We start from the raw sequence: 11,965 nt of genomic DNA, 5'->3' as shown, positions 1-11,965 counted from the left end.
TATGAAAGGCTTTCCAGTAAGTTTTGAAGAGAATCACTAAAAGCGAACTTTCACTTAGATCAGTGTAGCTTGTTGATCAGGATTGCATGTTGATCAGGAAGGGATATATGCACAGTGCAATTTAGTAAGAAATTAGGTTCTAATAGTCCAAATGTAGTATAATGTTTACAAAGTCATTTAACTTGAGTAAGAATCTTAAACTTTCTTTTTAAGTTTTTCTGTCCATGTATTCTGTATGCAGACTATATGCAGAAAGCACATAATGGGCTTTCTTCCCCCACTTCAGCTGAGGCTGACTTCAGATAATGCTCCCAGGCAAAGAGCAATCCCATGAGCAGAATCAGATTTTACTACACTGAACTGCAGCATACAACCTGTCTTCTGGTTTGTGACTGGAAGCCTATGAGATGACAGAGGCAGTGCCCAGCTTCTTCTAGCCGTGTACCCATCTCATAGAAAAGCTGCTCTGAGGGTTTAACTGACCTACCATCCCAAAGTCTGTTACTAATCTGCACGCTCTAAGAAACTTGTGGCACGGAGCCATGAGTGCAGCATAATGTATGTTCAAGTGGCTGATGCCCATTTGGTTGCAATTCTCACTTCTGTGCTGTATTGCTGAATTTGCTGCTACGAGCTCTCTTTACATTTATTTTTTATATCAACATCCAGATAGAATATTATCAGCTCTCTAGAATGAAAGAACTAGCAAGAATAAACTTGTTTCTCTGTCACCAGATCAGGTTATAACTCCAACAGTAACAAATGATTAGCAGACCTGAATATTGCTGATTTCCTCTAATTAACATATATTATACTATCCTGCTTTTCTAAGTTAAATTGTCCTTCCAAAGGAATACTGCAAGCTTGAAGGAAGTTCATCCCACTTTAAAAGGAAACAAACAGCTCCTGCCTGTTCTGCAAACCAAGAAAAATTAAGCAGGGAGAGCTTTTAAATATATATGTTTTCTAGTTCATTTACTAAACTAAAATTAATTTAACCAGAAGTTCGATACCTGATTGTAGAGTCCTCCTCTGCCGATCAGAACACCCATGTCTTTACAGTCCTCCCAGATTTGATTGATTTCTTCACATGGAAGAGGGTGGCGACTGTCCTATGGAATGTGAACAGTAAGCTCACTAGGATATTCTAAATTAATTCCAGGAAAAAAATGTATTATTCCAGTTCTTCCAATAAATCCCATCGCTATCTCTGGCCGAAAACATCAGCTGCATAAAGTAACTGCCATGCTACAGGCTAGGGGAAGAGTAGCTGGAAAGCTGCCCAAAAGAAAAGGACCTGGAGACACCGGCTGACAGCTGGCTGAACACAAGCAAACAGAGGCCAAGAAACCCAATGACATGCTAATACAAGCAAGGATGTGATCGTCCCCCTGGACTTGGCACTTGGTGGCTGTACTCTGAATACTGTGGTTAGTTTGGGGACCCTTACTATGAGAAAGACTTTGAGGAGTTGGAGTGTGTCTAGAGAAGAGCAGCAAAGCTGGTGAGGGGTCTGGAGCACAGGTTTTGTGGGGAGTGGCTGAGGGAATTTGGGTTATTTAGCTAACAGTGGTCAGGCAAGACTTCATTGCTGCCTGCAGTGACATCAAAGGAGGTTGTAGCAAGGTGGGGGTTGGCCTCTCCTGAAAGGTAACTCATGATGGGACAAGAGGGAATGGCCTTAAGTTGCACGAGGGGAGGTTCAGGTTAGATACCAGGAAAAAAATCATTATTCAAGGGAAGCATTGGAACAGGCTGCAGCACTGTCTCTGGAGGTATTTAAAAGCCGCGGATGTGGTGCTTAGGGATGTGGTTTAGTGGTAGACTTGGCAGTACTGGGATACCAGCTGGGCTTGACCTTAGGTCTTTTCAAACCTAACTGATTCTATGATAATTGATCTGCTTTCTATGATGAATTTATGTAACTGAAGTGCACAAGTCACTGTTTACTTAAAACTTGTGAAATACTTGAAATGCCAGAATGTTTTAGCTCAGTTTTAGCCAGAACAGTGTTTTCTCACTCCATCATTAGTATTTAAGATAAAATCTTCATATTATCACATTTCATCTCAGCTGAAATAAAACTTGCAATGGCACCGTAAGTCAGAAGGTATAAAGTAAATCACCAACCTTATCTGTCACCATTTCTATCCCAATCATGAGTCCCTTGCCACGGACATCTCCAACAATCTCAAACTTCTCCCGTAGTTTAGCAAGCTCTAGTAACATGTATGTTCCCACATCCTTGCTGTTTTTTTGAAGATTATCTTCTTCAATAGCCTGGTAAAAAAGACATACAATGACAAAGCCACAAGAGAAGCTTCCTTCACCTCTGGTTAATCTCCATTTGGATTGGTGACCTTATGTTTATTTCACTTTCTCTCACAGATTTGCACACTGTGTTCCTTCATTGCTACAGTACTGAAATTTCTCCTCTCTTCCACTTAATCAGGTGGCATCAGGTTAAAACTGAACCTCTGTTCTTTTGCAAGTTTTATTTATTTCTCAACAATCATAATATTTTACTAATTCATGCTCACAAATAATCATAGGTGAAAAATACTTGGCCTCCATAATCTTGCCATAGATACTTTAACTCCTTCTCCAGCAATATGGAAAGAATAAAACTTGACATAATATACCTCTGTGTACGAGGCAGCATTTTAGTAAAGTTTGGGTGATTTAATTCTTTTAAATGCACTCCTTACTCTAAAAAGACCACTTTTAATCAAAGTTCTGACATGCTGCCAGCTATCAGCACTGACATGTGCAAATCATTTTATAAACTTAAAATGTGCTTTAAGAAAATTCATGAGTGAAAACAAAAAATACAATTTTAGAAGTTCACATGAGTGTTTTTCCCTCTTGTTTTCTTGCTTTTGTTTACTTTTTTTCTCCTGTCTCCTTTTCCTTCATTGCATTTTATTTTTCCTAATTCTGACCATCTTCTTGCTGTCTATCTATGTCTATCTGTTCCAGATACAGGCTCTGACTTACTTAAAAGATGACATTACAGATGACTCATATTCCTGCAAAAGGAATGGAATTTTGCGGTGGAGATAATGAAATTTTTTCCCCCTTCACACAGGGTACTATAGCTATGTACAAATAATGCTTGTGAATGTTGATAAATTCAATACAGCTGTAAAATTGCTGACATACAATTTTACAGTAAGAACAAATGCAAGCATTTCTTATCTATCTTTTGCTACAAAAAAAGCACAACACTCTCCTTACATCAAGAACTGCAGATCCCACTACGCAGGCCAAAGGATTTCCTCCAAAGGTATTGAAGTGAAGGTTTTGAGCCAAAGAATTTGCAATCTCTTAAAGAAAAAAATATAATAATTAGTCTTACAGTTTCTTTACATTTGGTAACAACAGTTACCTACTTTAACTTAAAAATTTGCTGTGCTCCTATCCTGACTCTAAGTGAGTGAAATGATAGATTGTAATATATTGCAAACATTATAGAGACCAGATTGTAAAGACGGACTTAAAAAGGAAAACACAAAGCTAATATCACACTTAACAGTTAGTTGTTGCCTTAGGGCATCACCTACAAACGTTCCTCACCAGATTTATTCATATGAATCAAGTAGTCAGTTAACATGCTGCCTTACTTATTGTGCATTAATCATTAAAATGGTGCACTCAGAGAGGAGCTCCAGGATCTATTACCATCTCTACCCATGACTCACAAGGTTATCTCTGCTTTAGTTATACTGCTAACCTCGTTCAAATAAATCTTGACACTGGTATAGCACAGCACTTGATAAAATCATACAAAATTGAGAACCCAACTCTTTCACCTCAGAAAACAGCTTGAGACCAAGATTTATTAATAATTAATAATTATTAAGATTTATTAATAATAAAGAACATGCACCTCTCCAGTAAGTAATTATTGTGCCGTATATTACGTATGTGCCCTATTTTGATCTTTAGCAGAACAGAATGAATATACCTTTTGTTGTAACAACAGCTGCCATTGGAAAGCCATTACCAATTCCTTTTGCTAAAGTAACTATGTCAGGGACTACGTCATGCGTTTGAAATCCCCAGAAATGGCTGCCTGTCCGTCCAAATCCTGTCTGTACCTTTCAAAGGAAAAACCCAGAGAAATCCCCGTTATCTTCTCACATTTTACAGTACAGTTCATTTTTCTTTTCTTTCTATCATTGCTGATCTGCAAGCACGCCTAGAATCAACTGCTGCAGTAAGATCCTTACTTGGGTAGCTTTACACAAAATACTACTTACTATAATTTGTTTTTTTCTTTCGCAAATGGAATAGCTAACACCTCACCAATCATAGGACGGTTGAGATGTACAAACACACTGCAGCATCCACTTAAAAAAGGAGAGGAAACACAATTGTTAGCATGTTTCAAAGTAGCAATCCTATTTCTGTTGATCTATTCTACCTTAGGCAAGTAGCACAGTCCCAAGAGTTCACCAGTATGGCAACAGGCGAATTTCATTTAGATAAATGGTTGAAGAGGAACAGCAAAATAAACCCTTTCTAGAGTTCACGTACTCCAACAACACTTGTAAGAAAGACTGCTATTGTGACAACAGCCAGGTCACAGCTGGCATTTATTAACTGCATGTTTTTGTAAATTTACTCTATGCTACTCTAAAACCCAAAGATTCAAGCCTGCTACAAGCCTTACCTGTGTCTAAAATTATTAGAATACCACAGTGCAGAATAAAGGCATTAAAAACCAGGAGCCTTGAAAAAAGGCACTGTGATATCCTTCATCTATGAAATATTTGTCAATTCCCTTATTTAGAGAGTTCCAGTTTGCCTTCAGGTGGATTTTCAGAAGACTTACAGAGATAGACAAAACTTCAGAGTTTTTAGGTCAAAACACTCACTTCATCTGAAATACAAACACCTCCTCTTTCCCGTACTAGCCGATAAGCTTCCTTTAAGAAACCTTTTGGGTACTGAACAGCTCCATTAATACCCTGCCAAGAAAAAAAAAACGTCTTCAGGAACAGAAAACGAAACAGGAATTTTGCTGGGTGATTATCCTACAGTGAGAAAAAAATCAGCAGCCCTCAGGTAATAGCAAGACTGTTGTCTCAAATTTCTGGCTTCAGCATTGAAACTGCTAGGTCACGTATTCCCATCCCATTGGGTAGTATCCTGTTCAGTGAGTTGTGCTTGTATAAATGTTTGTGAGGCCACAGCGTAAAATCAATCACTGTAAAACAGAATGGGTTGAAGATAAACTGCCAAAACAAGTACCTTGAAAACCTGTGCACTGAGAAAGACATAAACAGATTGGTGGGAAACCTAACTGACATCCCTTCTTTGGTAAAGTTGTTTAGAATACTGTTTCCTCAATTTCTGTTCACGTTCCCAGTTTTCTTTTTAATCAGAAATCTTACTCCATACCTAGAAGGCAACGGCTCCTTAGATCAGGGCTTAGTAAGTAAAAGCAGAGTTAAACTTTATGCGCTACAGCAACTGAGAAATGGCAAACTACCTACTTGAATTGGTTCAGCAATAAATCCAGCTATTGTCTTTGGCACAGCAGTGTTCAGAGTATCTTTGAACTGTTCAATGTACTGTTCGTTTGCATGACATACACCTGTTTAGAGGGAAAATATTTTAAAGACCATTTACTTAAAGTGGTAGAAGCAGCATCAACACATGAAACTGCACATCTAATCTACAAGTACTACTTGACTATATGGTAAATATCACCTCCCAAATACATAAAAAATTCTAAATCTTACAGGAAAGAACCCCTTATTTTCTCATAAACTATACTCCAAAGACTGCTAGTTTAGATACTGGCAAAGCTGCCAGACTTTTTACATATAACACAACTAAGTAATCTGCACGTTGGAGACAGTGTTTCTGAATCACTCACATCAGCAGAAGAAATAAGTAAACATTTTCTCAGGGGTTAATAAATGCCAGCATAAGGCATAGGGAATCATTAGGTTAGTGCAGGTACCAGGATTCTGGAGAATACAGTTGCATATCAGTCTATGCTGTAACGAAGAATAGAGCAAGTAGTATAGCTAATCCTCCTGATCACTACAGAGGGCAAAACTAAGAAGAGAATATTTTATATGCAAGTGAATTAAAACAACAAAAAACGCCTACTGACATGGTGGAAAAAAATACAGAATTTACTACCAAAAGGAGAGCAGTAGAGGAGCTTCCACACTGTATGACATGCATGAAACACAACCAACATTTCTGTTCTTTCCGATGTACGAAGGTTTGAGTTCCACAGGATCCCGAATATCAGAGCTGATCATGAAAAATGCTAGAAATAGGATTTTGGGAGGAAATTTGAGCGTATGACCAACATTTTTCCTGTGTGAAGCAGGTACATGAGGTTTTTGCAACATTTACTTTAAAAACCCTTGCAAATCCTAACCAGAGGCCTGATGAGGAATGACCATCTTTCTGGTGGAGGTAGATACAACCTAAACAATAATCTGAGCATACACCTTACTCCTATAGCCCCCAGGTATTCTCTAATCTAAAATACTCATACTTTTTACCATTTACCAACCTTCAGAACAGCTGCATCTTCGAACAGTTTGCACTGGTGAATCTCTACAATTGCTGCCTCCCCATGGACCACGAAAAACATCTGGTAACATTGTCTGTCAAGATAAAAGGAATATCTGATGACAGCTTTCTAAGAGATATGTTAATCATACCTGAGGATGACTCTAATGAAATAGCAAATGTATAAACAAACAACAACAACAAAAACCACTGCTAAAATGAATATCTACTTCCAGAGACTTGTCCAAAGAACGCTCATAAAATAATATCAAAATTCCTCCACATGGGTATTCCTGCAGTAGTGATTCAATCCATTGCTTCCTTTCATTTGCTCTTTGAGTTAGTCAGCCCTTATGGTTACCTAAGACTAACGGCAGCGTTGTCAGAGTTGCCAGTAGTACTTTAATAACCTAATAATCTAATAAGAACTTTAATAATCTAAACTATGACAAAATCTGCAAAGTACTGGCAGGCTGATATTACAGCAGATTGAAAACTGGGAATTCCTGCCTTCTAATCCCGCTGATGAGTTGCCTGAAGACATGGAATGTTTCATCTAGTGAACCAGACTGCGAGTCTGCTCTAAAGGTGCCTTCCTAGAGCTCATGCTGTGGCTCTACTGCCAGTTCAGACTGGAATATCCAATGCTATCTTCTGGTAATCAGAGAGCCATTCTCATCTTCTCAAGGGCACAGATATAACTTATTGCCATTTTTCTTCAATGGTCAGTAACAGATATCTCTCTTCTCTTGCTGACATAAAGGATGGGTTCATTTTCATTCCTGGGCAGTATCATCTTCAGATCATCAGAAATTAGCTTTGCACAGATTTGCCAAAGCAAACATGAAAAAAAAAAGTCTTGACTATTACTACTTTGCACATAGCTGAACTTCCATGATAGTACCAAGCAAAAAACAAAGCTCTGTAAATCATGATAACTTGTGTTATGATTGTCCCAAATCTAAATTAGCATAAGTGCTACATGGAGCATCCGGCTTCCAGTTCTTGTTGCAGGAGCACATGTGTAATGTGATCAGTAACTGTTAAGCACTTTGAAGACAGAAACTTACTAATCATTGAAATGTTCAAATACATTTCTATTTACTTAGATTATTATTATTATATTAAGAAAAAAATAATCTCACTGTTGAACAGCCAATGCCATTGGCAACACCATGTTTATAAGAACCGATAGACGTCAATCCCAGTGCGTAAGGGCTGCCTCCATGGTATGCTCCTCTGTGCAAACAGACAAAGTACAAGAACATTTCTCACTTCCAAAGAGAGACTGTAGTTTTGAGAAGGCATGTTTCTGAGCTACAAATTATTGGGAAAACTGCTTACTGATACACTCTGAACAAGAAGATTCAGACTGCCTTTTTTTGCTCAGTTTTTGAAAGTTCCTCAACTGCCCATCTATATCGGTTTCCTGCAGTTTCACACATTGTAATTGTGAGGTGTGTTCACAAAGACAAGAGTACGAGGACTTGAACTGGTAGCAATTCAGAAAGCTTTTACGTAAGTGTTTCACAGAGTTCTTCTGCAGCACCAGAACCTTGCAGAGTAAACATCTGTGTTCTTTCAATCACAGGAACTGCTGCTCTCTCAAACAGATACTGCCGATCATTAAACTATATAGAAGTTTATTGCTAGTTTTATACACAAATCAGAAGTTCATTATGCAGAATATATAAGCCAGGTAGACACTCAATGTTCTGTTGAACAGAATGGAAGAAAAATATAACTCTTCATAAAATGGCCTTTTATTCTATTAACTGTGGCTGTCTGGAAGCACAGTAAAAGAATTGCTTACATTGGTGCTTACGTAGCCCTCACCTCTGCACTACCACTGTAGTTAAAGTCAGAAGAACTGTTTGTGTAGCCGTGCAGTGAACTGTGGTTCAGGGATCTGGCAGAAATATAAGGCAACAAAACAAACAAAACCAGAAGATCTTTCATCTGGGATAGTTTTCAGCCAGATCAGTTCCCTGCTGTGGTTCACCGCACTGCTATTTCAGAGGTACCTTTGAACTCCCATAGATGAGAGCAGAGTCGGAACAAATGAGGAAAGCAGCAATTGCTGAGGACTGCTCTGACCTTGAATGGAGGTCCACCATGGTACAGCCTGAGCTAAATAAGAAAAGCAGAAATTGCCCCTTGTGTTTCCTATGCAAACGAGTCCTAATGTCCTGCACTAAATACTCAACTGATCTATTTCTTTGTCCAATGAGTGTCCTCAGCAGATCTGGTGTTAGATATTTCCATTATTTTTTTTGTTTTAGGCATACAGAAACCAACTACACACACAGGTAGCTTGATTAAGACAATCGCATTACCTGAAACAGATGACATCGAAGTTCCGAGTGTATAATCTTGCCATGAACATGGCCAAATCATTGGCTTCTGACCCACTGTTGGTTAGGTAAACCACCTACAGAAGAATGCTTAGGGTCAGTATAGTGCACAACCACAATCTGCTTAGATGTCACTTCGTAACACTACGAGGAATAAACTTTCACTGCTACAAAGAGATGCCACTGCAGTAAACTTCGTGTTGCCCACAGACTACAGATGGGAATGATGATCAAGATGGTCTATCTACTATGAGACAATACAGAAATCTTTAATGCCAGGAAACTTCAGGTTTTCCATCTCACATCTAAGATGTAACAATGGTTATGAGAAAAATGAAAGTGTTTGGGTAAAACTGAGCTGACCAACTGAAAAACTTTAACACAGGTAAAAACAGCTGTGTACTACCCTTGTACAACAGTTACAAGTCAAAGACAGAGACACAACAACAGAGAAGAAGAGGTGTAAATAATTTGCTTATTAGTTGCAAATGAAAATTAAGGGGATCTTTTTCCCTTGTTTTCCCTTTTATTGATTTCCCCCACTTTTCAGCTGTCCTCCTTGTTTCACAGAATCACAGAGTTGCTGGCATCGGGAAGACCATTAACTGAATGGGTAGATTGGAGTCTCCTGTCAAGCAAGGAGTCTCTGCTTCTTCTCGAAATCAGTCCTTAATGAGCCCCAATCTAGGCCAGTCTCTTCATTACACCTCTTTTCAGGAAGCACAGCTTTTAAATTTTATTTTCAGAGGAGTCTGAGATACTTCACTGCTTATTCTATGCAGATGCTTTACATTCATTTATTTTTAATGCTCTTCTTCCATTTTCTAAGACTGCAATAGCTTCACACATCTCTAGTAACCAAATTTCATTTTATGACTGGTTTCTTTTACCTGAAAAAAATCACAGTACTTTTCCTACTGATTCTGTGAATGTGATACATGACATTCATGTGGTTTGTTTACTTAAATAGCAGTAAAAATCACTACTCAAGATGCAGTCAAATACATTGCTCTTATAATTTTTGCAAGATCCAGTTAAAGATAATTACATGTAACAACAGTTAACAGCATTTCAGTTCCTTCAGTCATTTTTAAAGTGGCATCATCCTTTCAGAGTGTTCACTGGAGAGAAAGACTCAAGCAGAACAGCAGGAGCTTGGTTTATTACACTTGTCTACATCTGAGTGAGTCTACAGATAAAGTCTAGAAGCTCATCATGTTCTCTTTACCTGAAAGGCTGTGAAGAGGATTTCCCTTAGCAGATACTGTGGCTCTCATTTATGTATATAATAAATATTTCCATTTAATAAACAGACACCCCCGATTCCCACCCCTGCTCTGTCAGAAGTGAAGTACCTTAAGTGGATCTGGAAGAAGTGAAGTTAGCTTCTCAGCATATTCATGGATTGATGGATGCATGTAAATATTAGTGGTATGCCAAAGGCAAGCAAGCTGTTTTTGGGCAGCCATAGTTACCTTCCTGCAGGTAGCACAAGAAGAGACACAGGGTTTTAATTCAACACACATGTATGCAAGCACATACATCCCTACTTCCATTACTATGCTGAAAATCCAGACATGGCTGCATCTGCCATCTGGATGAGCAAATAAATGAATGAATTATTCAAAATATTGTGGAAATTGACCCAACTATGTAATACACAAAAATCCAGTGAATTATACCCTGACTTTCGGCTCACAGTGCCTGAGATGAACAAAGCCATCAGAAGTATTTCTCTTGCATTTTGTACTGCATTTCTGGAAATCAATCAGTAACATACTTACGGATGGCAGTGACCAACACTGACAGTAACAATTCCAGCAAAGAGATCAAGATATCTTCGTCCTTCATAATCAAACAGCCACTGCATATGTCCTTGATGCAGCAACAAAGGCTTCTTGTAATACATTCGCAGGGAAGGAGCGATATTCTGCTCACGAATCTTCAGCATGTGTTCATATGGATATGACTGAGGGGAATAAAAAAGTCAATATCTGTTCATGCATTCTAAAGATGCAGTGGTTGTTCATAGAACAGAATTTTAATATACAACCAACTTTCTGAACCAAGACTGCTGTTCTATGCTTACTTATCCACTAAGTCTTTCAAACCAACAATTTAGCCATAAATCGTGGAGATGCTGCACAAATGCATCTCTGGGTTATGACTATAGTTCTAATAAACAAGAAAATTCTCCAGGTCCTACTTGATGGACAGACTATTCATGGCAGGTGAGGTTATCACTCAGAGCTCATACTGCAGTCTTACATAAATTCAAGCGCAGTGTGACTTACTTGGTATTTTTCAGGTACAAAGTTGCAAGGAGGCATTTTTGCCCGCATGGACACAGAACTTTTCCATTTCTGCTGCCTAAAGACAACTGCAAAACAGTAGCAGAATTATCAAGCAGGAATCAAAGTGCACATCTGAAAGAGTTTCTCAATAAGCTTGCTCACAGAACACACAGGCTACCATTAAAGCAATTTTTTTTTTTTTTTTTTTTTTTTTGAGATATTTCCTTCGGACGGAAGAAAATTACTTAAATACTCCGTTTTTGTAAAGGCAAAATGTGTCTTATTTCTGATGGAGAAGGAAAAAACAGCTTCTGACAGCTCTCGTCAAGGAGCAGCATGAGCAGAGCCCTTTTGTCCGGGGCTGCAGAGCAGCTCTGAGCAAGGTGGCACAGCACCCGCACACAGCTGTAGTTTCAAGGCGCTCTCTCTGCACCCCAACGCAGAACGGGACACCTTCGTTTTTCAGTGCCCCTGACACACGTTAAAACCTGGAGGAACGAGAAATAAAGCTCCCTGAAATAAACCAGGTACCAGCCGCTCAGAAAATATGAATGAATAAATGAATAAATGACCCGTAAGTCTCGACAAGCTCTGCTTCCACAAGAACCCACATCCCGCCCCAGCCCCCGCCGGGGCTCGCAGAGCTTCGGAGCTGCGCTCCTGCGGACGAGCTCCACCTCAGCCCCCGGCTCGCCGCTATCGTCGCCCGTCCTCTCCCGCAGCCGCTCCCTCACCGCCGCCGAGCCGCCCGCCGCGCCCCAGCCCGCCCGCCAT

The 11,965-nt window shown here is 39.2% G+C and overlaps 1 protein-coding gene across 1 annotated transcript in view; it reads right to left on the bottom strand.

Annotated features, from left to right (window-relative positions):
- Positions 1-11,965, bottom strand: part of AGXT2 (alanine--glyoxylate aminotransferase 2) — a 14,750-nt gene extending 2,785 nt beyond the window's left edge. Inside the window, exons 1-13 of the mRNA XM_042875212.1 lie at positions 11,926-11,965; positions 11,192-11,277; positions 10,682-10,866; positions 10,253-10,376; positions 8,880-8,974; positions 7,689-7,782; positions 6,545-6,638; positions 5,502-5,602; positions 4,881-4,973; positions 3,968-4,100; positions 3,238-3,326; positions 2,131-2,280; positions 1,014-1,112 (exon numbers count right to left, since the gene is read on the bottom strand). Coding sequence (XP_042731146.1) covers positions 1,014-1,112; positions 2,131-2,280; positions 3,238-3,326; positions 3,968-4,100; positions 4,881-4,973; positions 5,502-5,602; positions 6,545-6,638; positions 7,689-7,782; positions 8,880-8,974; positions 10,253-10,376; positions 10,682-10,866; positions 11,192-11,277; positions 11,926-11,965 — 1,383 coding nt within the window. The remainder of the gene's footprint in view (positions 1-1,013; positions 1,113-2,130; positions 2,281-3,237; positions 3,327-3,967; positions 4,101-4,880; positions 4,974-5,501; positions 5,603-6,544; positions 6,639-7,688; positions 7,783-8,879; positions 8,975-10,252; positions 10,377-10,681; positions 10,867-11,191; positions 11,278-11,925) is intronic.

This window comes from Lagopus leucura, unplaced genomic scaffold, assembly GCF_019238085.1.
Source record: "Lagopus leucura isolate 7727_CA_CO unplaced genomic scaffold, USGS_WTPT01 Super-Scaffold_100014, whole genome shotgun sequence".
NCBI lineage: Eukaryota > Metazoa > Chordata > Aves > Galliformes > Phasianidae > Lagopus > Lagopus leucura.
This window is presented reverse-complemented; position numbering and strand designations above follow the sequence as displayed.